Genomic DNA, 27,780 nt, shown 5'->3' on the forward strand with positions numbered 1-27,780 from the left:
AGACAGGACAGAAAGAAGGAAACTGCATAATTCTTGTTTCCGGCTGCCTCCTGTTATAATGCTAAATTTACCAAACAATGCCATTCAACAGGATGCAAAAACACAGTGTAAACCTGGCCAAGTATACCATTAAAACAGGATGCAGGATGTGGCATCTTGTTTAAAAGGTATTTCTTTTTCTTGAAAATATAAAAACAAAACAGAATAAAGCAGAACATGCCAGCAGAATGCAAAATTATGGTGTAAACAGAGCCTTATAATGGTCAAATGTTAATCTGAGACTATGTTCACCGGGTCCTCATACAATTTATACTTTGCTCACTGTCAGTATAAAGCGTATGGTCTCCCCCGACAGACCACCAACAGATGATGTCAGTGGAGCTAGAAATTGCCATGATGAAAATCACTTCCCGACCTCTTTGTTCTCGAAGAGATAAGCCGCAGCCAGAGCAGTCCTTAAAGTCACTCTGTACCCACAATTTGACCGCCCCAAACCACTTGTACCTTCGGATAGCTGCTTTTATTCCAAGATCTGTCCTGTGGTCCATGTGGCAGGTGATGCAGTTATTGTCCTAAAAAACTACTTTTAAACTGGCAGCCCTGTGCCCTACAGAAGTGGCCTAGATTGTGTATGCATTAGGCTGGTACAACCTCTCTGTCCCTCCTCCCCACCCTCCTCATCATTAGGAATGCCCCAGGCAGATTGTCTCCTATTCCCCACCTGTGTCAGCCCGGCACATGGGCTGGATCGTTAGGCCACCTGTGCAATTTTCAGCATGGAGAAAATGTTCCAGTGGCATTCCTAATGATGGAGGGGGTGGTGCAAAGTTAGGGCACAGATACTCCCGTTTGGCACGGGGTTGTAAGTTTAAAAGTAGTTTTTTAGGACAATAACTGCATCACCTGCCAAACGGACCCCAGGACAGATCTTGGATTAAAATCAGCTATCCAAAGGTACAAGTGGTTTTGGGGGGGGGGGGGGTAAGATTCTGGTTACAGAGTCACTTTAACCTTCTGCTCCCCATAGAGAAGACAGGAACACTTGGTTGTCCCAAACATTCCTGTGTATGGAGAGAACAGGAGAGATAGCAGACGGCCAATTGTTGGGCCAACAGTATTGATGGTGTATGGCCACTAGTGAAGAAAGAACCTCAAATTCCTGACGCTCCTTTGTTCTCTAAATCTGAACATACTCAAAGTCCGCTCATTTCTAATTGCCACCTTAATGCGCTGAACATAATCAACTAGTGTCTACATTCATGCTATTTTCTCCACATACACATTTATTTAGCAGCTCCATGGCATGGTCTGCTGTCCTATACAGTGCTGCAAAATGTGTATTTGTGCAGGAAATGGTCTGAATCTAGTCATTACTCGACATTCAGTCCATTGAACTTAAAGGGGTTGTAGCATGAAGGACAATTGGTAAAAGCAGATGTAAAAGCATACATATGTTAACAAATAAAAATGTACTGTTTTTAGTAAAGTCACTTACATCCCTGTACGTTTTTTCTCCCCCATGTATCCAATCACTTCCTCTCTGAACTGTGACCTTGCTGTTAACCTGTGACCCAGGGTATCAAAACAATACAGGCACATAGGGGATTAGTAAGCCGACCCATTTTAGGAAATACTTGTAAATCTGAAATATGTTTATTTTACATAATGCATCAGTTTAGTTTTCTTAATGGTACAGCCCCTTTAATGGACCCTCTGATAGTATTCTGTGTGTGATCACACAGTGTTCTGTGTGTGATCCGCAGCTGTGTGCAGATCTGCAGCTTATTTGATCTAAATAACTGAACACAGCATCAAATCTGCACCATTAAATCTGCTGCAGATCTAGCCTGAAACTATAAAAGTATATAGGAACTACAGGTAACAGGAGTATCCTATCTGGAGCCTACCTAGGAAGCGGCCTGTGCCCCTTGGGAGAAAAGTTGTTCATGGGACTGTGAGTAATTTGGAGAAGCTGTTACCCAGGGTATCAAAACAATACAGGCACATAGGGGATTAGTAAGGAGAAGCTAGGAAGTGAAGGGAACCAATGTCCATAGTTGCGGATTGCATCTGCAGACAGAATATAGGGCCAAAAGATTTCAGTGGCCCCGTTCACATATCTGTACAGGGCCATGATCCATGCCTGTAAAAAAGCACAGGTCCTAGTGCTGACCCAGCTTTGTGGCACGGATCATTATCTTCAATGTAGTGCTCTGTGGAGTACGGAGCCCTGTTAATGCACATTCGTGTCGCTGCAGGCTGCAGTGCAAACATGTAAATAAGACCTAAGGTTTCATTCACATGTGAGTATATTGTTGCAGATCAGTATTTTTTTTTGTGGATCTGCATTTTTTTTTCTGGACTTAACGGAGGTAATAAAAAAATGGGTATCCTATAGACTTCTATTTGTGTGTCTTTGCTGTTTGCTGCAATTACGATCCACATTAAAACATCTAAAACATGTTCTTTTTTTTTAGCGCATCTGCAAAAATTGCATTCGAGGTACAGACTGGGATGCATTAACATATGGAATTCTACATAAAGGTTCGTGTACACTGATCATTAATTATTAAAGGCATTTTCCTATGAGAAATATTGTGTGCATTTCCACAGTATGTATAGAAATAAGATTTTTATATATAGCGATTGATTAAAAAAAAAAATCTGTTTCTTTCATGACATACACTTACAATGATGTCAGAGTCATGGTCCAATTGTTCGGCATTTGAATAACAGTGGCTGAATAAGTTAGATGCAGCCCTGGGGGGTCTGGGATAACATGGATACAGCCATAGGCCATAGGCTTTATTCTTGTTTTTACAGCTCTCTCTAGGGCTGTATCCAACTTTTGTCTGCAGAAAAATATTGGTTCAAAAAACATAAAATAGGAGGGAATTTGCATCTTTTGTGGGAGGAGAAGAAAGCAGAAATCAATTTTAAAGAGTCATAAAAAATAACTCAAAGTCATCAGGCATGTCAAAAGTTATTGATTGCAGCGGGTCTCACTGCTGAGACCCACTGTGATCAGGAGATATACTGTAGCTGGGGAGAGAGCGTAGCAGCAATGCCATTCATTACCGAGCCATATCTTAGTAATAGGCAATTCCGACAGTGTAAGTCTACATTATTGAAATTAGTGGTCAACTGGGAGTCTATCATGCTGCTGCCACGCTCTCTCTACCTGGCTATATCTCCTGATCACAGTTGGTCTCAGCAGTGAGACCCGCTGCCATCAATAACTTCTGACATACCTGGTGATGACAGATCAAAAGTTAATGACAGGTACTTTTTTTTAAAATGACAGGTACTCTTTAATCTTCATTAAACATAATTGTTATGGATGACACAACAAGTATAGTCACATTTAGAATTGCTTGGTTTACAGAGATGACTATAAACAATAAACAAAAGTTATAGTTAAGAAATTTCATTGCAGCAAATAATCCATTTCGCAGTCTGATGTCTGGAGAACAATAAATTAGATGGCTGTGATTTGCTCTGCTGAGTTCAGCAGGTTTGCGACCCGTCAGGTATCAGCTAAACTCTTATGTCTATAGCTGATTGTAGCTTATAATCATTATAATTTAAGGCTTGTGATGTAGAGAGATCAAGGTGCATCCAGGGCAAAACTGACAGCATTGCAAAAGTCTTCTGGCATGTATGCAAATGCCCTATACGGGTCATCATATGCCCCTCACTTTACACACGTTTAACACAGATAGAAACACAAGACTCTTGACAAGTGATTAGATATAAAAAAAGGGTTTATTTTTTTTATATTTTTTTATAGTAACAACAAGCACTGTATGTAGAATGTACAGGCACAATAAATACCCACTCATGAGAGCTTACAATCTTTGTTGCACCTGAGGCACTGAGAGATACAGTGATTTGCTCAAGGTAGCACAGCACCGGCCTTACTACTTCCAAATAGAGATGGAATATCAAGGTGTGTTCTCCTGAAGGCCAGCTCAGTACTAGACATGGGGAGAATGGTATATATTGCTTTTGTGCTCTATAGTCCCCATGCCGACACATAACCACTCTGCTTGCAGTTCAGGAAAAATACTGGTGCATCCTTGTGGTACCACTCATCAAGTTTAACAGAAACGTTCTCTTGTTACTTCGTGCAGTGACACCTCTTTGAGACGACCACCCAAAATTGCATTAAAAAGAGGTCTAAGGGGTGGGCTACTGAAAGTATGCATAAAATATTGAGGCTTAAAACTGGTCTGGATAAAGGTATGGTCTTCGCAAAGAGGTGGTCTATTGCAGAGGTTTAATTGGATTTGACACCACTAGAACAAAGGAACAGGAGAACATACTAAAATGCACCTGTCATCTACTTACGGAGGTGGCAGACATTATTTGGTCAAAAAGGTACTCCATATATAATTCCAGTGGAGGCTCTGGATCAGAAATTTTTGTTGTATGTAGGTGACAGGTGCATACCACTGTTCTGCTTTCTATAATCTGAAGTGTCAAAATACGATTTCTAAGGGAATCACCTTAGAAATATTTTTTTTTCATTGCATTTTTATCTTTATCACTGTGTTAAATGCCAACAACATGGTTAGTAATGAAGAATCCTATTGGGACTTTCAGGCTATCCTCCATTACGACACAGTGTCTGTAGATGTGTATTGATTCTGAAGGTTCTTCTTCATCTGGAACAGGAACATAATGAGTAAAGGAAAGACTAACATAATCAATATACTTTGAGTGCAACATGTCACTGATAGACCTGACAGTAGTTATGTCTTATACACCCTGTTCTGCACAACAACTGGTTTACACTAAAGTCTTACAGAGGGGTGCACTGGAGTGAGGTAACGGTAAATCCCCAAATATATTAAAGGACACCTATGAAACTGCACCCCTGGTATCTGATGTAGGAGATTTTGTCACCAACTGGCAGTGTACAAAATAGCATGTATTTGGTTGCCCTGGGTATAGCAATTCTCATAAACGTCCTCCAACATATCAGAAATTGCACAAATATAACTATTGAGAACAAGGAGTCGTACAAAAATGTGGAACAAAATGATCAAAGAACAATGCTAATACTTAAAGGAGAAAGAAAGAAAAAGGTAGCACATGAGATCAGCCATTATCGGTGATTACAAGAACAAAAATCGACATAGGGAAGATAGACATTGGCTTTCTGCTTCATCTCACTCATTTGGTTTCAAGATGTTCTGAAGATAAAGACTCACGACCAGCTCCATTCATCAGAAAGCACTTCACACACACAATTCTATGTCCAAATATAAAAATACTTAAGTATATCATGCAAGGAACATAAAACATCATATTCTTATTAGTAATTTATAAAGGAAAAAAAAGGAGAAACAGACATAGGTATTGCTTAGAACACAGACTAGAAATCAGTGACACCGCCCTGGAGGCTGCACCCCGACTTTATAGCTAGATCGTGGTAGAAGGGGTACAGCCATCACAATGGGGCCACAGATTGCCATTCCTGGCTTGTGATCATTCGCCAGGATTAAGGATATTATGGCACAACAATTATATATGCATCACAACAGAGTTTATTCTGGTCACCTATACTGACATACAGGATGGATGCTTTATCCCTTTTAAATTGATATGCCTGCCTCTGTTTACTATAACTATATGTGGAAAGCAGCAAGTTCCATTAGTGCAGAGAAAGAAAGAGTTCAATGAGCATGTGCATATTCTCCACTGTAATGCACCAAAAATCGCAGGCATCATGCTGCAGGACCTTGATGATGTTGGAATTCTCCATTGTGTTTCCTGCTAATAGGGTGTAGCTTTCACAATACCCATTTAAGAATGCCCCAAGGATGCAGTTTTTCTGGTATTGCCATTTGCACAATAGGTATCATCAGAGCCAGAGATCATGCTAACTGGATCATCACAGAAGTAATCTTGTGTAGAATGATAAATCCTGCTACCACTCTGCTGAGCACCCAGGGAAATGAATCCAGACAGCAGGGGATAATCTCCAGCCTTATGGCAAGTGGTTAAAGAGCATCTCATGTCACCAAGAGTTACTGAAGAAGTATGTATCCATTTCTTAAAGGAGGAAGAATCTCCAGTCTGGTCACAAATAAAGTCACGTTTGCCTCATTTCCCATAATACAGGATGTACTTTGGAATTTCTTTTGAAGTAAGAACTATTGGCTTTCTATGACGAAGAGATTCAGCCTCCTGTTCTGAGAAGAAGGTTGGTTCACAGGTGGGATGCTGGAATTTGAAATATGTTCTAAGATGGTGACTTTTTTATGCTGGAGTGATACCTTTCCAGAGAGCATCTTCCCAAAATCATTTAGACAAAGGCTTCATGATCAGGAGTGCCGTTTATTTTCAGATACATTTTAGAGTCTTCAATCTTCTGTTTTCTCTGGCGCTCCAGGCTCCGCCTGAAGAAGATGAGGTAGAGAGGGAGGCAGAACCCGAACATGCTCACTACCAGCAGTCCCACATTGACCTGTCAAGAAAGTAAGAAGTCGGGCCATCAGTTAGTGAGCTAAAAGGGACATGATAAATGACAGAAGGCAATCAGGTATGACATTGGATCAGGGCTGGTTCCAGCTTCAGGATATACAATGGATCCCTCCATCTTGCATACTATACACCAGTTGCGACACCACTGACATCTTTGTCAGGGTTTTACGGTTTTTATTGTAAAAATTATGATGTCTACAAAATAACCCCCTTTAAAAACGTACTTGTAAACACAAAGTAGGTTTGTAATGTATCTCTTCTATAACTGGAAAAATGGATTCTGTACATTTTCAGCCTTAGGGTGTGTTCACACTTAGCGGATCCACAGCGTAATTTCTGCTGCGAATCCGCAGCAGATTTCATTTAAATAACTGAACACAGCAACAAATCTGCACCATCAAATCTGCTTCGGATCTGCTGCGGATTCCTGTAGGCGTGAACGCACCCTTTGGGTGCGTTCACACCTACAGGATCCGCAGCAGATCTGCAGCAGATCCGCAGCAGATTTGATGGTGCAGATTTGATGCTGTGTTCAGTAATTTAAATGAAATCTGCTGCGGATTCGCAGCAGAAATTACGCTGTGGATCCGGTAAGTGTGAACGTATCCTTAAAGGGTTTATTAGATAGCTAACAAAAACTTCCTATAGGCTGGGACTGCTATAAAAGATTTAAAAAAACAAAAACTGAATTCCGTTCTGTCCCAGCACCACCGCCACTTAGGTGTCCTCCACCTGAAGTGCTGCAATGATGTTTTGCACTGTATGTGACACTGCAGGCAGCCACTGGCCTCAGTGATCTCAACCCGTATCTACATCTCATGAACACTGGGGCCAGTGGCTGGCTTTACATGATGTACCCAATGCCATTACAGCTCTTCTGGTGGCGGTGCTAGAACAGTGGCAGGATTAGGGGTGAGAAACTTTTTTTTTTGAATACCAGTCCCAGCCTGTAGGCAATTACTATCGGTAACCCGTAAAACAGTCATACTTGTTTAATTTTTACATCAATTAGCTTATTATTTTGTGAGACATGCTGTAGTTTCAGGCACCAAGATATGTTCACTGTAATTTTTTTCCTGCATTAATTGTTTAGTAACTCATAAAAGAAGAGGCGTCAAATTCTGGATACATGAATCCTTACCCAAAGTGGATCCCCGTTCAAGGGTCCCATCATAGCCAAGAAGAGCGGCTGCTGGAGCAGTGCAAAGAGAGCACTAATAAGAGACTGAAGTCCCGTCAGACTGCCAAAATGTGACGAGGGATATCTGCAAAAACAGACATGGGCATCATGAAAATACATACACATCCACATCTCTGTTTAAACACATTTCTAAAAGCGCTACTGTAACCTAGACACATTTTCCTTGACAATAGAATCAATCAGGGATAGAGCTCCTTCTCTGGCCTACTTGGTGATGTCACCGGTAATTTTCAGACATTGCCTTGGTGTGCTACTGATGGCTTACTACGTGCATAGGACTATGCACATAACTTGCAGCCATTTTGCCTTTGTAATAGTGTAGCAATAGGTTGACTATATAGCGTCTTTGTTGTCAATGGTTTACCTTCAACTACATTAGAGCAAGTCTGTTTAGGATTATTGAAAAATTTATGTTTATACAGTGTTTTCTCTGTGTTCTTCCATGTCATAATCCACACAGATTTGAACAGGATGGCAATGGTTTAATTAAAAAAAAATAACCTACTTTAATATGTTACAAATACTTACACAGCAGCATAGAGTCCACCCACAGCAGAATGGATGAATCCTCTCACTATTGTGTGCAAAATAAAAGACAGAATCTGTAGAAACAAGCAAAATATGGACGTCAATATAAAGCTCTATTGTACTGAGGGGGACATAAAACAATAAGCATTTATGATGAAGAGCAGGTGGAACAATGAGCATGAAATATTCATGGGAAACTCCGGAGGGATTTTGTGTTCCAACATACCTGTAATGGCAAGTTAGGGATGAGACATGTGACTCCAAATCCCACCAATAATAGGTTAGTAAAAGCAAAGGCCCGTGTTGCATTTGTGATCTTCTGAATTTGCCGATCTGGTTTTCTTTTTTTCTTTCCATCCCTGCAGGAATAAAGATTAAAGAATTTAACTTGGTGCATATGTATAGAACCTATCATCCCTCCCCCTTCCCTGTATCCATCCCCTCCTTGGTTGAACTTGATGGACATGTGTCTTTTTTCAACCGTATTAACTATGTAACTAAATGTTGTATTACAATATTAAGTCTAACAGAATGGGAAATGCCCTCACAGAACAGATCGGGGGCCCAAGGTAAGAGAATAGGAAGGGGATATGGAAAGCGCTTTCCTTCATGAAATAACCCCTTAAAGGGCAGGTTCATACACATCATAAGTTAAAAGGAAAAATCTACTACGGATTTCAAAGACAGATAATATCTCTAATCGGTAGATCAGTAGACACTGTACAGAAAATACTCTTCACATTATATCAGGAATAATGCACAGCGACTTTGGAAATAAGACTCCTTTCTCAGAATCAGGAATATTTACTAGTGGCCTCTTAACTCAAGCAGGGGTGGGGTCAACATGTGGTTATGACTATAAACTGTTCTTGTTTTTGAGGACAATAGAGATAAGCACAACTTGAACATGTTCAAGTCTGAACCTTCAGCATTTGAATACTGTTGGCTTAAGAAGTTGGATGCTATAGGATGTATCCATGTTTCCCTAGGGCTGCATCCAACTTCTTCAGCCACTGGTATTCAAACCCTAAACGATCGGACTCAAGTATACTTGACTTGTGCTCATCTCTAGTGGACAAAAAAATATATAATAAAATGTAAAGTTTGCTTAAGAAAAACAACACATACTGAGCAGCATCCTTGTCATCTCCGTCGTCATTGCCATCATCACAATCTTTAAGTTTCCAGTCCATAATGTAGCCTATCACCGGGGCTGTCATCAGACACAGTAGTTGTAACACACCAAAGATGGATGTATACAGGCTCACTGTAAAACAGAATACACTGCTATTGATTCACTGTTCCATCATAGGAGAGGCAAAAACGCATTAGAGTTTTATTGCTATGTGATAAAGTTTCAAGAAATACAAAGCCAAAGTAAGAATATTTAAATTACAGTAAATGTAGCATACAAAGTACAAAGAGCAAAATGCTGCATTGTTAAGAGGATGGTTAAAAGGGAAAATCATATCACTCCACATGCAATAAAAAGGTAGCAAATTTCCCATAATTCCCCTAAACAAGGTGGCATTATACCTGTACACGTCAATGCAACCAATGTGGAGAAAAACTCAACCACACTTTTAAAGGAGAAATACTAAAACTAAGGATCATAAATGTAGAATAGTAAAAGAACTGGCCCCAAATCTGCAGTTGCTCTGCTCCCCATGCATGAAAACAAGCATCTGGGATACCATTGTAATTTTAAGTACATGAGGGAGACCAACTATATAACTTTAGGAACTTTTTTTATGGACAACCTGATACAGATCATAGTGCCAAGAGATGAATTCACAGTTTTAGGTGGTGCAATAATGGCAAAGAGAATGAGTGATGGGGTATACTGAGCAATGCTTTATGGGTAGGGATAGGATTGTTAAACCATGCCCTTGGAGTTCATAGCTATACTTCTCACAGCTTACCCGTGTTCATCACTGAATGAGGAAAGTAAGGCAGCATGTGACAGCAAAGGAAGCAATACAAGAAGAGATGAGTTAGCACAGACTCCAGAAACACATACACAGGAAAAGACATCACAGTGGTACAAAGAATGACTAATATGCTGACATAAAACTGGACTCCCAGGGCAGCCTCAGCCACCACATGTGCCTATGCTGACCTAGTGACTAGTACGCAGAAGGGGAAGTGAAAAATGTGAAATATGGAATATGTGTTACTGCAAAAAACACTTGAAATGTTTTCACTTCCCTTGCTCTGAATTGTACTTGTATCCATCTCTTACATTTGTCTTGTAAGTGATATCCTGACTTATGTATTTCTCATTGCTTATATGGCTCCAACATACTCTGTAACCCTGTGCAGAGATTGTACCCTCAGCCCCTGTCCCTAATGTGTCCAAAAATCGCACACATGCTCAAGGGTTAAGCCACATTCACACTGATCCGCAATTGCAGACAGCACTTGGCACTCTGTAGTGGTCTGCAAGTCACTACATTCTAGACAGTGACCCATGTCACAATTGAGGGTCTATACTAGGACTTTTTTGTGGCATGAATCACTTCCTATTTACGGGTCGACAAAAAATGCAGATGCGTGAATAGGCACATTGAAACCTATGAGCCCTAAATTTGTCCATAGATACGGATCCAGATGTGTGAATGAGGCCTTAATCTTATAGAAAACTGATTAACGTCACACAGTGTATTGGCTGGGCATGGGCTGGTAGGGAGAGAAAAGGAATAATACCAGTATCTTATGGCTGTTTGCAAAGTTATATAATTATGTTTTCTTTCCAAGCTCAGTGTCATAGAAGCCAAGATGAGCTGCATCTTGCACGTCTTCTCCTTCCTACACCCCTCCCTGTGCTGGATTATGGATGTACAAGGCTCAGTGCTGGAAGCCAAACCCTATACATCAATCATGTAGGCCAGGGAGATGTGTGTGTGTGTGTGTGTGTGTGTGTGTGTGTGGGTGGGTGGGGGGGTTAAAGGGGTTATCCAGCGCTACGAAAACATGCCCACTTTTCCTGCTCTCTTGTCTCCAGTTCAGGTGTGGTTTGCAGTTAAGCTCCATTTACTTCAATGGAACTGATCCCAATCCCAACTTGTCCCAATCTAGAGACAAGAGAGGGGAAAAAGTGGCCATGTTTTTGTAGCGCTGGATAAACCCTTTAAGAAGGCAAGCATGCTGCAGCTCAGCACTACTTTTTGGACAGCTAAAAGACTCCATCCTATCAGCTACCTTCCAATGTGTGCAGCTCAGAGCAGCATATAGAGCTGACAGATTCTCTTTAAGCAGGGGAGAAAGTCAGAAAAACACAAGCCGAGCCACACAAACAGGCACAATCTCAATGGCTGATCACAGTCGAGATATGCTGGCGTCTAGTGTGACAGAGATGGTAGTCATAAGGAACCTCCATGTTACATTATGACAGCACTCAGGTCCTTGTTTGGCACGTGCCGCTACCTTAGTTGGTCACATTACTTAATGGCATCCTAATAGTGTAGTCATAACGGGCATAATAAACTAAACATGGCACATGCCATTCTTTTCCTGTTACTACTATTCCTAGAGTGCTACGGCTTCACAATTGTTCTACCAATAACCTGAATTACTAGCTTGTAAGCATCCAGCCATAGTTCTCCTCCTGTTGTTTTCCCTGCATTCATCTTATGCTCTTATTCCATGAAGTCATTTCTCTGGACACAATATGCCATGGGATGCATTCTCCTCACATGACCTTATGTAACACTGTTGGGTAATATTAGGTAACATGACCTCTCTAGCCAAAAGACACAGCGTGTCCTGAACAGAGGTGTCACAACAGCTGGAAAACTACAGGAAACCTGTGTGAGCAATGTCCTGATACAATGTATGTCTATGGGTGTTTATGTGCCCTGTATGTACAGCTCAGGGACGGATGTAAACAGCTGCCATCCTCCTGAATAAACCCAGTCACACCAGTCTTCTGCTGGCCCCCTCCATGTGTACGTTGCTTCCTCCCCTCACGTGCCCAGGTCTGAGCTGTGTATGGATTTTTGCATGCCTGCAAGCCTGTCTCATAACATGACTTTCAGATCATGGTTTCATCGTTCCTGATAGATCAGGTTCAGACTGGATTTCCCTCGCTGAACTTCTGCCACATAATATTTTGCAAGCTGGGATGAGTAACTGAGGTAAACAGCACATGAACTCAGCACTTGCTAAAAATAATTTCTACACTGGAGGGCGCTGTGGAGTCTCAGACGCTTCCCTTCTCGAGATGCTGACAGATAAAATACTGGCTGTAAAGGTCACTGAGGTATTTTAGAGAGCCCTCTCCCATTAAGGGAGGCTTTCAGATAACACTTAGCAGCAATATGGTTGTGTATTAGGGTCTATGTTATGGCTCACTGCTACCAGATGGAACTTTGATCATCACATAACCTTATGCGGCAGGGATGGGGAACATTAGGCCCTCCAGATGTTGCAAAACTACAATTCCCATCATGCCTGGACAGCCAAAGCTTTAGCATTGGCTGTTCATGCATGATGGGAATTGTAGTTGTGAAACAACTATAGGGCCCAAGGTTTACCATCCCTGCTATAGTGGTTACATCAGAAGAAATACATAGCAATTGAGCCTGGTAGCCCCAATACACAATTATATTACTTCTCTCTGACAACAGCCTAAAAATTAATGGTCTGTTCCTTATATAGGCCACAATATTAGATAGGTGGGGGTCTGGTTTCCATCACACCCACTCATCAGCTGATTGAGGAGGCCGCGGCACTCATTGAATGTTGCACTCTCTTTATTATTTATTGCTGCTTGACCTTGCTACTTCCATACTTCTACTAGCACTGGTGCAATGAACTGATGTGTTGTCTCATGCACATCTCCTGGAGATAACCCCCACCAGAGATGTCTTCCCATCCACCAGTGTCGGACTGGGGAATCTGGGGCCCACCAGAGGAAATAATGCTGGGGGCCCACCAATGAAGAACTAGTGAGAAAAGACATGTCAGTCAGTGTTAGTGCAGGTTCTGAAGCCGGGGGCCCAGCGGGAGATTCTCCGGTCCTCCGGTGGGCCAGTCCGACACTGCCATCCACCATTCAGAACACATGTATGCCAAGCCAATCCCAGCATGCATGTGTATGGGGAGATCAGCAGAGACAGATGCTGGATAAACAAGCATTTGGCCGATGGCTATCTAAATAAAAGGGACTGTATTAAAACATGCAATAAACTGTGCTGTGTGAACTCCTCAGGCACATACGGCATAAATCATGACTTGAATTTTTAATTTTTTTTGCTCTAATCTTCTCTATATCATGTATGGGATAAATACATATGAAGCAGTGCTAGGTTCCCTGTAGGTTGAAGGTAAATGACAAGCTATTATTAATCCAGACTCAAGGCAACACATATTCTTACAATGAATGTGAATTCAGAGAAGCACAATAACAAGCAGAGAACAGCGGATGCCACAGGCGTAAGAATGGACGTGACCCTGGTATCTATGGGTGTGTTTGATTCTTATCTGTTCTGTCATAGAACATTTTCATACAATGATGTGTGCTAATCTCATAGGCCTCTTTGTAAATGTAGTGCTACAATGTGGTCAATAAAGCCTCCTTTTCTAACGTATATAGAGTGCATGTTTTCTTATACATAAGGCCAAAGTGCATGGATAATTTATACAATGTGTTAATGTTTCCACAGAATCACTGCAGACAGCAGACACAATCCACTTACCACTCTTTAAATCTCCATCCACCAAGAATTCCAGGATGTTGTTCATGGCTCCCATGTAGAAGATGAGTCGGAGCTGGGTAACACACATGGTAATAAGGCTAAGCAGTAGTATGGGGCTGAAAACACTCTTCATGAAAGAAGGGGTTGCTGCAAAAAATAAGCATAAAACACTGAATATTTCCACATCTTGGGTGCAAAATGTCATCTACTAGGTATGACAAAAAAAGATATACAGAGAGACTAACCTGAGAATTCTCATTAAACTGTTTATTAAAAAAACAATTCAAGTGCTAATTGTTATTGTAGATCCAGTGTATCCAGATCCATCCAATTTTCTCCATATAAAAAGGATGACCAATACCAACCAATATTTAAATATATTAGCACAAAGGCAATCTCGGATTTCAATGGTTGCACCGTGTAATGCTTTAGGCAGCTTCCTCCATAGTCATCTTGAGTCGTTGAATTCAGTCTGCACCACAAGGGGTTGTCCAGCGAGAATCTTTTTCTTTCAAATCAACTGGTGTGAGAAAGTTATATAGATTTGTAATTTACTTAAATCTCAAGTCTTCCCATACTTATTAGCTATTATATGTCATACAGGAAATGTTTTCTTTTCAGTCTGACACAGTGCTCTCTGCTGACATCTCTGGCCAGAGAGATCTGGCAGGAGAGGTTTTCTATAGGAATTTGCTGCTCCTCTGGACAGTTCCAATACTCGCAACCGAGTGGGACTTAAGGGGTTACGTACCAGGGTGGTTTGGTGATCTCCCCACTGGGAGGCACCCCCTTGGCAATAGGCTTCCCTCCCCTGGAGGGATATTTGGCTATTTCCGTGTTTAGAAACTCGTAACTGAGACTCCACGGACCCTTCTTTTGCATATTTAAATTTATAGGGGGCAATGCATCAGTGGAGACTCTTTAGTGAGTACTCCATTTCATTTTTTTGTCGCTGGTCTCCCTGAGCTCAGCGATTGCTGTGTTTTGTTTTTTCTGGACAGTTCCTGTCTCAGCCAGAGATATCAGCAGAGAGCACTGTGTCAGACTGAAAAAAAACAACATTTCCTGCATGACATCCAGCAGCTGATAAGTATGGGAAGACTTGAGTTTTTTAAATTAGAAGTGAATTACAAATCTTTATAACTTTCTGACACCAGTTGATATAAAAAAAGAAAAAGATTTTCGATGGACTACCCCTTTTTTTTTTTTTAAATAAATTTTTATTAAATTTTTCGAATTTTTGTTTTACATACAGACATGCAAACACCCCATCTCTCAAAACAGTGGAGAGAGGGAAATAACCAACAGTGAGATATCATATTCGAGATACAGGCATAAATACATGGCGAGGAGACAGAGGTATCCGACATGTCACAGGATAACATAAAGCAATTTGATACACGCTCGTGTCTGGGTGCGATAATCTTCCAAATCTTGACAATATCATGCTTAGTTCGATAGACTCCCCCCCCCCTTGCCTCCCCTGTCTCACCACCCACCCTGCTTCTGAGGCACAAGGACATCTGAGGAGACACATTGTGACCAGGTCTTCCCCGAAGTGTCTGTTAAATTCGCAGGCACCCCAGAGTTCCTGCCAGATCATGTCGACAGTACCACTCAGTAAGTCTGAAGGGGTACATTATGTCATGTATCTCCTGAGCTGTGTGGTGGGATTCCAGAAAGGAGCGCCAGCGATCAAAAAACCCCTTGATCCCTGAATGCTTGTGTCTTTCAGCATAGACTCTATCAATGCCAAAGAGTCTTTTTAGCTGAGATATTACCATAGGGACATCTGGAGTCTTACCTGAAAGCCACTCCTGGAACAAACACCTCAATGCTACGTGTATGACTATATGTACTATGTCAGGTATCTTTACCACCGTGTCTTCCTCCGGGGGTCTTAATTGATGGAAGAGAAAGGCCTGGGGGGAGTGTGGTATCTCTATCTCCCAGTGCGAGTGAACATAGGTAGCTATGGCCCTCCAGTATGTTTGGGTGTGTGTGCAGCTCCACACCCCGTGCCACAGGTTAGTGAGGGGTTGGTCACATTTTGGGCAGGCTGTGATTCTATCAGGAAATTGCGGAGAGGGGAGTATGTTGAATCCATAGAGTGCATTGTGTGCCAATTTAAAATAAGTTTCTCTCCATCTTTCATTTATTATGCATTTTCTGACCTTTTGCCACCCTTGTAAGATTTGTTCCTGGATTTGTTGGTCAGACGTCCATCTGACCCAGGACGGAAACAGGGCTGTCTTGTCAATTTTTAGGAAAGAATCTCTAAGGGCATTATATAATACTGAAATGGAAGTCTTTCCAGGAGTGGCTCCCAGGATGCCATCCAGAGTATGGCTTTGGGCCTCTTCCCCCAAGTTCCGCAATCTGGTAGAGCAGAAGGCATACACCTGCTGGATATAAAGGAAGTGAGACCGAGGAAGATCAAATTTGACCAAGATTTCTGATGGGGTAAACCATTGCCTATCCACAGAATTAATCAAATGGCCCGCCTGGGTGACTCCCCTGGCCATCCATTGCACCGCCCATCCTGGGGAGCTTCCCCAAGGAGGTTCTGGATGTCCGAAGAGAGGCATCCTTTTGGACAAGAGAAAAGGAAGTTTAAATATCTTTCGTATCTCCCTCCACGCCATCACTGTATCTCTCAGAATGGTAAAGCTCTTAAGTTGCGTCGGCATTCGGGAGTGGGAGGTGTGGAGAAGTGCTACCGGGTTCCACGGCTGAAGGAGCGCTGACTCTAGAAGGAAGTTAGAATGATAGGAGGACCCATGTAGCCAGTCAATAACGTGACGGAGAAGACAAACTATATTATACCCCCTAACATTTGGGAAGTTGAGTCCCCCGTCTAATTTGCTCAGGGCTAGTTTCTGGAAGGCAATTCTTGGGCGCTTACCCGCCCATATGAATTTAGTGAAAGACTGGCGAAGTTTATTTATGTCAGTGTGTTTTATAAGCAGGGGTAGAGTTTGAAGTGGGTACAACAACCGTGCAAAACTGACCATCTTCACCAGGTGGCAGCGCCCCATAAAGGTGATCGGTAGCTGTGCCCACTTACGTAGTTCCGCATAGATTTTATTCAATAATGGGGGGTAATTTAAGGAGTACAAAGAATCTGGTGTTTTCCCTACCTTGATCCCTAGATAGGTGATATGTGTCCTAGCTATTTGTACAGAAGATGGCCTATTTACACGTACCCAAGGGGGGGGAGATGGGCCCAGAGGGAGGAGCTCACTCTTAGTAAAATTTATTTTATATCCTGAAAGCTTACCGTAATCAGTCAGGAAAGAAAATAATGCGGGCAGGTAGATATGGGGGTTATTAAGAAAAATTAGGAGATCATCCGCAAAGAGGGTCGTTTTAACTGCTCTGTCGCCCACCTGTATACCTTCAAACATGTCTGATGTTTCTAGATATTTGGCTAGAGGCTCTATGGTCAAGTCGAACAATAAAGGGGAGAGCGGGCATCCCTGTCGGGTGCCTCTTCCTAATGGAATTGGGGCTGATAAGAGCCCTGGAGTATGGAGCCTCGCCATCGGAGCAGTGTACAGGCCCCCCAGAAATGTCTGGAAGCGCCCTCCAATGGAGAATTTGTCCAACACCGCCCACAGCCAATCCCAGCGAACATTGTCGAACGCTTTCTCCGCGTCTAGAGATAATAAAGCAGGGTTGTCGTTTGGCTGAGGGCGGTGCCGGATCCTGTCCAAGACCACCAGAACTTTTCTAATATTAGTGACTGCCGACCTATGTCTAATAAAACCCACTTGCGCCTCCCCCACCAAGTCAGGCATGTAATTGGCTAATCTATCCGCCAGTATTTTGGTCAATAATTTAATGTCATGATTTATTAGCGAGATTGGGCGGTATGACCCCGGGTCTGTGGGGTCCTTACCCGGTTTAGGGAGAACTTTTATGTACGCCATTTTTGCTCCTGCCGGGATATTGCCTGTGGTGAACATGGAATTAAAATGTGTAGTGAGGCTAGGTGCTATCTGATCTGTTAATGTTTTGAAAAATTCCCCTGTGAACCCGTCAGGTCCGGGAGCCTTGCCATTTGAGGAGGCCTTTATAGCCCCACGTACTTCCTCCTCAGTGATTTCTGCGTTTAGCACCTCCTGTTGTTCCACAGAGAGGGAGGGAAGTGGTAAATCCGCTAGGAAGGTGGGCAAGGTACCCGTCTCTGAAGGGGGAGAGGCGTAGAGTGACGTGTAATAATCCCCCAGAATTTTATTTATTTGGGTCGGGGTAGTGTGCAGGGTCCCCTGTTGGTCTCTCAGCGCTAGTACATGAGCCGGGGGGTGCCTACCTTTTGCAAGTCTAGCCAAAAGTTTGCCCGCCTTATTACCGTGGCGGAAAAATTCCACCTCGCCTTGGGAACGATACATCCTATCCCTCCTGTCTAGCCATAACTCATAATCAGCTTTTGCTGCCTGCCAGGCCTCCCTGTTGGAGTCAGACGAGTCCCCCAGGTAGGCCGTGTAAGCGCCTCTAAGGTGGTCACTCGCCTTTTTGTATTGGGCGGCGGTTTTTTTTTTCATTGATGTGACATGAGCTATCAATTTACCTCTGAGGACGACCTTACTGGTTTCCCAGAATAGTTGAGGAGTGGTTTTGTGTTCCGCGTTATAATAGTCGAACTCTGTCCACCACCCCCTCAGAAGCTCGACAAATGTTTCATCCTCCGTCATATAGGAGGGAAACCGCCAGATAAACTCGTTACCCGTCGGGCAGGATGGGAATAGGGACAATACAACCGGTGAATGGTCCGTGATAACTAGGTCTCCATGTTTCACCGATTCTATCCTTCGGCTGAGCATTGGGTTAGTCAACATGTAGTCTATTCTAGACCATGACTGGTGGGGGTGTGAGAAGTGGGTGAAATCCCTGTCAGCTGGGTGTGTGAGGCGCCATGCGTCCTCTAGTCCTGTCTGTTCCAGGAAACCCGGCAGTACTTTATCTCTAGACCGGTATGGTGTGGGGTTAGGGTTTGTTGAGGGCCCCTTCCTATCCTCCTTTGGATCGAGGACAGTGTTAAAATCCCCCCCCACTACTTTCCTTTGTGTGGTATCTGAATTTAGTCTATCTGCCAGTCCTGCAAAAAAAGTTATGTTGTCCCCATTGGGGGCGTATATGTTAAAGATACTATATTGGTCCCCTTGGTGGTCTATAATCAGGTGCGAGACCCTTCCTTCGGCATCATGTGTGTGCGATACCAGTTTAAATTGGAAGGACCTATGAATCAGCGTAACAACTCCCGCCTTACCATTCACTGACGGGGACCCATAGACGTTGCCTACCCAGAATCGTTGCATTCTATTCATGTCCTCCGCCTCTAGGTGGGTTTCCTGCATCATTACTATGTCGGGGCGATGTTTCTTCAGAAAGCGGAGTAGTTGCACTCGTTTATTGGGTGATCTTAGCCCCTTAACATTCCATGTTACGAACCTAACCATGATGAGTCGAGACAAAGATAGAATGCAAGGATAAAGTGCAGTAAGAAAACCGCCTTAGATAGAGTGCCGTCAGTAATGAGCACCCTATGACCCCTGACCTGTTTAGGCTCATGTTTGCATTTCTCCCTCCCCCCTCCCCCCGATTGCACGGAAAGAGAGACAAGAGCATAGAACCATGTGACCCCTCTACCATCTACTATCTGCCTCCTGTATAGATTTCTGAGTACATTAAAACAACAACAACAACAAAACATAACCAAACAAAAGTGATTTTTCATCTCGTGAGAGGGTCTGATAGCATGAGACTGCCTCTCCATCCTCGAGTGTGAGACTTCTCTTTTTTCAGTCATGCAACGGGCTCCCGTGGGGGCGCCACTACATGAGTATACAAAAAGTCACGCCCCGAGGATCAAGACATCAGCAGGGCTATGTCTATGTAAGGAAAAAAAAAGTGATAAAAGAGAAAAGATAACCATAACCATCTAAGCAGGTGTGTGCGAAATACTTGCTACTGTCCCTCAAGCGGCAGGATTACCGCCTCGCCATCGACCATCTCAGTCAGGAGAGGGAGACCTGGAGTGACTTCTGGCGCGTCTGGTACGTCGCATGCGCCTGCGCTGCTCCTTGGGCGAAGACTGTTCCTGGCGGGATACTGCACTCTGGGCGGGGCGGCCCTGTGTCCGTTGGCTGGACGGCTGTGATCCACTGAAGGGCTCATTTCTCCTGAAAGCTTCTTCCGCCAACTTAGGTGACTTGTAGGTGGACATTGAGCCATCGTTATGAAAAATGCGCAAAGTGGCCGGATATTGCAGCTGAAATTTCTTTTTCGCCTTGAATAAAGCTGTACAAACGTTGCTTAAAGCTCTGCGCCGTTTTGTGACTTCTGCAGAGTAATCCTCAAAGATCATGAGGCGCATGCCCTGCATCTCCAGGGGCTGAGACCTCTTCCTGTAAGCTCGCAGGATAGCCGTTTTATCGTTGAAGTCTAACAGCCGAAATATAACTGGACGAGGCCTTGTTGTCATCAGGTCCCGCGCATTCTCGCGGATACTGGGGGGCATGCCAATTCTGTGTACCCTTTCAATCCTACACGCGTGGGGCAGGTCGAGGGCCTTTGGTATGTCCCGCTCACAGAATGGTTGCAGGTCAGCTGTACCAACTTTCTCTGGTATCCCTATGATGCGCAAATTGTTTCTTCTGGAACGATTTTCCAGGTCATCTATTTTGTCCTCCATAACCTCGGTGACGTCGTATAACTGGCGTACACGAGAGCGAAGGAAGTCGTTTTCATCCTCTAGAGCGGAAACACGCTGTTCCACCACCTCAATTCTGGTGGCGTGGTCAGTGACTTCCTTGCGTATCTGGGACAGAGAGGTTTTAAAAGCATCCTCTATTATCCTCTGCATATTCGGGAGTATGTGCTGTGTAACTGCTGCTGCCAATAGTGTATAGTCAATTGCGGGTGATATTCCTCCCTGTGAGCAGGTATAGTTAGTCAGGCTGTCAGCACTGCCTGTTTCCCCAGTATATCCCAACAGCTGGGCCTGGGCATAGCTCTGTGACATAGTTCCCTTTATTGGGGTCTGGGATGAAAATGCAGGACTGTCTGGGGGAGTTTGGTTCTGGCAGGGACCCCCTGGTATTGCCTTTGTAGGCTGAGACTCTCCCATAGTGAGCGCATGGCCACCAGCCCTGGGTCCTATGTCCCCCTCCTCTATGCCGGTTTGCTGCAAGTCCCGGCTGGCTTCCCTTCCCCACACTCCCCCTGTTTTGTTGGGGGGATGTGCCGGTCCCGCCGAGCTGTTAGGCTGTTGCCGCTGCCCCGGTTCTGGGTCTCTCCAGCCTTCACTTGCCTGCTGGGGACCTCCGGTGGCAGTGTTCTCCTCCTCCTGCGGCGCCATCTTGGATTCGTCTGCCGCCATGCGGCCCGGCGTCTGGGGCTGCTTCTGGGTGCTACGGAGCAAATATCGCTCCATCTGCTGGTCCCCCTGCTGATCGCCCGCTGTCTCGTCTCCCCGGGCTGGTCTGTCGCCGCCTGCGGCAGTTTTGTAAGGTTCCGTGCCGCCTCACCTCGGGAGCTCCTCCGGCGTGCGTCTTTACATGACCGCGCCGGAACCGGAAGTCCTGGACTACCCCTTTAAGTGGATATTTATACAAGAAGACTATGATCAGGCCCTATGGTAATAAGGCACAGGTGATTTAACACAATATAGCAGGATATTGTGAGTTGCAGAGGCAAATGAGCTTCTGGATAGACATAAATATATCCAGCAAACCAAATGTCATATTGACAGAACTGATGTGATAAGGATCCTGAGCTTGTAAAAAAGCCAGAATCAATTTCATCTTCATACTCTGAACATAAAACTCCAGGACAGGAAATTATTGATTTAAATTAACAGGAAGATGAGGTCATTGCAAGCAGTAAAGCAAACGTCTAACCAGAGACGTCTGGGGAAACAGTATGGCCCTCATGGCTTCCATCATCTGTACATATTGTCGCTCACATGTGTTAATTCCTTTGGAAAATGTAGATTGTACAAGACAGACTCTCTTCACTCAATCTTTACTGTAATGCTTGATTTCTAGTTTGGCTTGGATAATTAGACAGGCTACATATATTTAGAATGACAAGCCTAATCTGAACTGTTAAAGGGACACTAAGCCTTAAGGATTATTAAAAAAGAAGTCCCACGAAAACTAAAATGGGCAGGCAGCATGAGGGTGAGAGAAAATGATAAACAAGTAAACTCACCCGTCCCCGTGCCTACATTACGCCACTCCCGGGTCCTGTCCACAGCAGCCGGCTGTCATCTTCTGCTGGAAACTGGGTACGTCATGTATCTGGCTGTTCCAGCTGCAACATCACGGCCTGGATGAGCAATTGTCCGCTCACCCAGTCAGTGACTGAGGTGGCGTCCTGCCCCAGTCACTGATTGGCTAAGCGGGCAACCACTCAGCTGGGGACGTGACATTGCAGCTAGCAGAGCTGACGAAACCCGGCTGATGTGAATGGGACCCCAGAGCCACTGCGAGACACGAGGAGGGGTAAGTTTACTTGTTTATTATCCCCACCCCCTTAAGCCTACCTGCCATTTTTTGTTTTCGTGAAATTTCTGGTCTCAGAATACCTGCTGTGTCACACTAAGATATATACCTGCATTGTCAGCTTGGCATTTCACCTCCAGGTCTACTGTAGACAGGCACAGTTTATTCCCTTCCTGTAATGCTGTCAGCTCTTTGGGATTTTTCATGGAGCCCCCTACACTCAGCCGTCGGCCCACAGTAGTCACTTGTTTGTAGAATTGCTTCCCTGTGATCTTGTGGTCAAATCCCAACCAGCTGAACTTTATCTTCACACTGTGGACACAATAAACAACATTAGCATGGCTCAGACTAGTACTATGTTAGCAGTGGTAGTGATTGGGATGTCCTTACGTGTAGTCCATGTCCTCCGGTCCAGGGAATGGCTCTAGAGGCCAGTTAAAGAAGCAGTTGAAGAAGACAAGTCCAGCACAGGCAGCCCAGACAATAAGGATGGTGATAAAACTCACACCAAAGTCATAAATAACCTATACAATAAAAAACATATATGATTCGTTTGGAAGCAAATGTGTATAAAAGTAAGAACATTTTTGTCCAATAAACCACAAATGGTCTTTCCATGGAAGAATAATCCCAGAAAGATTGTTTATCCTTCGCCCAGTTGATCATATATGAACTTTACAATTAACCTGGACCTAAATGTAAATGGCCACATTGGCAAAACAATCATTCACCAGACAATATTTGTTTAATGGTTGTTGGACCATCAACCTACTTCTATCCAATGCTTATGGCCACCTTTAGTCCTGAACATATTTCCGATTCAAATTTTTTCTACTATGCCCTTACCAAAGTACCTGTCTTCAACTAAATACTAACTGGTCTACCCTTTTTAACTTTTTTGAAGGTTTCTTTTATTTTTCAATACTTCTGCTCCCTACAGGAAGCTATAAGCTCTCTTCTGCCTATATCAGCTCTGACTCTGCTCAGTAAAACCTCTGCTTGTGACAGGACATTGGCATATAGCAGCAGTGTATGTAGCATGGCATTGGCGTGCAGCACCGATCCCTGTGCTGCTACATACTGATGCCCTGTTACACACAGCACATTGTAATCGATGTGTTCTCGCTCAGTGTCGGTCAGAGGGGGCAGCAGCGAGCACATGTCAGAGTTCCCTGCAGAATGTAGGAAAAAAATATAAGATAAAAGAAAACTTCAAATAAATTAATTGAACAAAAAAACCTTTTTTTAATCAATCACATAACAGAGAAACCATGAAATTTATAATTAGAGATGAGTGAACCGGGTTCGGGTTCAAGTCGATCCGAACCCAAATGATCGGCATTTGATTAGCGGTGGCTGCTGAACTTGGATAAAGCTCTAAGGTTGTCTGGAAAACATGGATACAGCCAATGACTATATCCATGTTTATCCAAGTTCAGCAGCCAGTGCTAATCAAATGCCGAAAGTTCGGGTTTGGAACGGCTCGAGCATGCTCGAAGTTCGCTCATCTCTATTTATAATTCTAATAAAAGATGCTTCAGTGTTGTTATTTCATGAATAATACAGTCATGTACTAGAACAAAGCGGTCAGGGGCGCTGATGGGTGCTCTTCAGGCCATGCTCACACAAGGTATTTCTGTCAGTATTTTTTCAGCCAACACCAGGAGTGGGTTGAAAAAAACAGAAACAGAAAATTATAATGGAAAGATTTGCACAGTCATTTCCAATCCTGATTTTGGCTGCAAATACTGAACAAAATACTGATGCAAACACAACAAAGTTCACAATGCTTTTGTTTTGCAAGTTCACACTCGGCCACCCATTCCTATAGCATGGAGTATGTAATTGTAAGCTAACAAACAATGACTAGTCAGAGTCTCAAGTACTGTCACTGGGCAAGGTAACTAGACAAATACATCTCCAGGGTAAACAGTTTGGCTTCTGTTCTCTTACAAAGAATACAAAGCAGAGAAATTGCCACTCTACCCAAAAATAACACTTGCATCTGAGAAAAACAAGCTTCTGTATGGCCTGGAGACAAATAATCTTCTTTGTTCCAGTACTGTATGGCAGATTTACTGCCGCAAATGTGTCAACATTTAATATTTAAGCCAAAAAAAGGCTTTTTTTGTACCACTGTTGCTATATGTTTTAGAGACTTTTTAGGCATGTTTGTGTTCTGCTATGTTTTACTGTAATAACAGCACATCTGAATTATGAAGATGGCTGAACATATATGTTTTTAAAAAGCCCATTCCCACATTGTACAGCCATATCCTCTCACCTTCATTGTGCTCATGGCTTTACTACAGATTTCTCTTCTATTGAAGTGATGGTAAGCAATGGTCCTCTATTGATACTGAGAATGAGGGGGATGCCACACTGCTTTAGCACAGTGCCCCCTATGAAATGTTCTCTGCACAGTCATGCTCCTGATGTTCAGGAATCTGCAGTCGGTCACACTTGTACCCTCACCTGTACCATTCATTCTTACCATTTTCATTGGTGTCTAGCCTCTGCATGTATGCTGCATGTGCTGATGCTGCGCTAACTTCACAAACCAGTTTTCGGAAAGGCACATACAATATAGGCATATCAAAAGTAACTGAGGAGGTGTATCTCAATCATCTAGTCTCATATTATGACGGTGCTGGTAAGTGTCATCTAGGAACATTGCTTCTAAAGCAGAATACAGTGCCTCTGGAAAGCATGACATGGTGGCACACAGAATGCCTACCAATTTATAACTGGGACTAACCAGTTGTATTTGTCTTAGTCCATGCCCATGCCCCGAGGGGCACAAATGTTTATTCTATGGATGTTCCTAAAACGTAATGTGTTTGCTTCTTCTGAGATGTAGTTGAGATAACCTGGTCTGGTCTATTTAATATATACCTTTCCTCAAGGCTGTGTAATTCACAGTCACCACATATGTAAGGTTACATCTTCAGACACCACAGCCTGTTGTAAGCAGATGACAATTACTTACCTTGATAAAAGGGAAGGTAACTGCGGAGGAAGCATAGGAGCCTATCATCAGTGCAATAAATGTGGATCGCAGGTCACCAAACATATTGGGCAGCTGTAAAAAAATAAATAAAAAAAAGAAGTGAGATGGTTAAAAGGATCCATGTGAGGGGATGAGCACAATGGCTCCACAAAGCCATAATATAGAATTATTACATTTCATCTACCCAGAAAAGAAGACCTGAGCCAAAACGGAAATGAAAAGATATTATCTGCTTCTATTTGACAGACAGATGATTATACTGTACGGTCTTTATGACAGAAGTTTATTGTGTGGATATTGTTCTGGGGTATACAGCACAGCAGGATCCCATAATGTTATTATAATACGCACCGTTGCTATTTCCTGCCAGTGCAGCAAGGGTTTCGTCAGGTTCTAGGTCTCTTTCCTTTAAGGATTTTCATGCAAACAACTAGGTTAGGCCATAAGCGTCTTCTTAATAGACATCTTAGACCTTACCAAGATCAAAGGTGACCATTCACTTCTCATCCTCCTGGACACTGTAGACCACCAGCTCCTCCTCTCCACGCTCCGCTCTATCGGCCTCAAGGACTCTGCTCTTTCCTGGTTCTCCTCCTATCTCTCTGACCGCTCCTTTAGTGTATCACTTTCTGGCTCCACGTCATCTTCTCTCCCCCTTACAGTTGGGGTTCCTCAGGGATCAGTCCTGGGCCCTCTCCTTTTCTCACTTTACACTTTACCCATCGGACAAATCATCAGCAAGTTTGGTTTTCAGTACCATCTCTATGCTGATGATACCCAGCTATATACCTCCTCCCGTGATATCACCCCTGCTCTTCTACAGAACACCAGTAACTGTCTGTCTGCCGTCTCTAACGCTATGTCCTCCCTATTCCTAAAACTAAACCTTTCTAAGACTGAGCTTCTTGTCTTCCCTCCCTCTGCTAAACACCCTCCACCTGACATCTCCATCTCTGTCTGTGGTGCGACCATAACCCCTACACAACAAGCCCGCTGCCTTGGGGTTATGTTTGACTCGGATCTGTCCTTCACTCCTCACATTAAATCTCTTTCACGTTCCTGTAATCTGCATCTAAAAAACATCTCTAAAATCCGTCCCTTCCTTCCTGTCGAATCTGCTAAAACTCTCATTGTCGCTCTGATTCATTCCCGTCTTGACTACTGCAATTCCTTACTAATCGGCCTTCCTTCCTCTAAACTCTCCTCTCTCCAGTCCATTCTCAATACAGCGGCCAGGCTCATCCCCATGTCCAGCCGCTATACCAATGCCTCCCCCCTGTGCCAGTCACTACACTGGCTCCCTGTTAAACACAGGATACAATATAAAGTCCTCCTGCTCACCCACAAGGCTCTCCACAGTGCTGCACCTCCATACATCTCCTCCCTCATCTCTGTCTACCGTCCTACCCGTGCCCTACGCTCTTCTAATGACTTACGATTAACATCCACCTTGATCCGCACCTCTCACTCCCGTCTCCAGGACTTCACCCGAGCTGCACCAGTTCTATGGAATGCATTACCCAAGACTGTCAGACTCACCACCAATACACAAAGCTTCAAACGTGCCCTCAAAACACATCTGTTCAAACAGGCTTACCAGGTTCCCTAATTTTGACTCAACCCTCAACCCCCCCTCCACACACACACACACACACACACACACAGACACCTCCACCACGCACACACACACAGACACATACATACATACACGCGCACACACACACCAAGCATTTAAGCCCTTAGACCTGTGCATGCAGGCATTGGCTGGTGACAGGCTCACCCCCCCCCCTTACCCGCACTGCCTTATTTATATAGATGGCCGGACCATAAGAACAATGATGCACTTTGCCCCTCTGCCATTTTGTCTCGCACCCCCTCCTGATAGTATGTAAGCTCATGCATGCGAGCAGGGACCTCACTCCTCATGTATGGATAATTATATGTATCTCTGTAATGTCGATTTTTTTGTCTATGTATGTACCCCCAGAATTGTAAAGTGCTGCGGAATCTGTTGGCGCTATATAAATAAAAATTATTATTATTATTATTATCAAGAACTGGTCACATGTCTCCTGTTTCTATGTCACTATGCCTAGTGAAAGTTTCTGTGGATTATACCCGTTACATCTCTATGGAATGTCCTTAGATGAAGTGAAGTGGGGCTGCATGCATTATGGGAGCAATTGATATGGTAACTTGCTCAGGTTGTGGGCAGCACTGGATTGATCTATTATAACCTCCACACGTACTATAGTTAATAAGTAACTGTGCATTACGCTTCTTGTATATGTACCTTACCGTGCAGGAATTACTAGACTGGATAGTCAGTGTACACCAATG

The 27,780-nt window shown here is 43.6% G+C and overlaps 1 protein-coding gene across 1 annotated transcript in view; it reads right to left on the minus strand.

Moving 5' to 3' along the window:
• Window positions 1–5,312: 5,312 nt before the first annotated feature.
• The window catches only part of SLC43A2 (solute carrier family 43 member 2), a 52,846-nt gene continuing 30,378 nt past the window's right edge, over window positions 5,313–27,780 (minus strand). Inside the window, exons 6-14 of the mRNA XM_069945007.1 lie at window positions 25,420–25,512; window positions 22,821–22,954; window positions 22,540–22,742; window positions 13,921–14,067; window positions 9,350–9,488; window positions 8,448–8,580; window positions 8,222–8,295; window positions 7,634–7,757; window positions 5,313–6,475 (exon numbers count right to left, since the gene is read on the minus strand). Coding sequence (XP_069801108.1) covers window positions 6,314–6,475; window positions 7,634–7,757; window positions 8,222–8,295; window positions 8,448–8,580; window positions 9,350–9,488; window positions 13,921–14,067; window positions 22,540–22,742; window positions 22,821–22,954; window positions 25,420–25,512 — 1,209 coding nt within the window. The 3' untranslated portion in view covers window positions 5,313–6,313. The remainder of the gene's footprint in view (window positions 6,476–7,633; window positions 7,758–8,221; window positions 8,296–8,447; window positions 8,581–9,349; window positions 9,489–13,920; window positions 14,068–22,539; window positions 22,743–22,820; window positions 22,955–25,419; window positions 25,513–27,780) is intronic.

Source organism: Dendropsophus ebraccatus, chromosome 11, assembly GCF_027789765.1.
Source record: "Dendropsophus ebraccatus isolate aDenEbr1 chromosome 11, aDenEbr1.pat, whole genome shotgun sequence".
In the NCBI taxonomy this organism is placed as follows: Eukaryota; Metazoa; Chordata; class Amphibia; order Anura; family Hylidae; genus Dendropsophus; species Dendropsophus ebraccatus.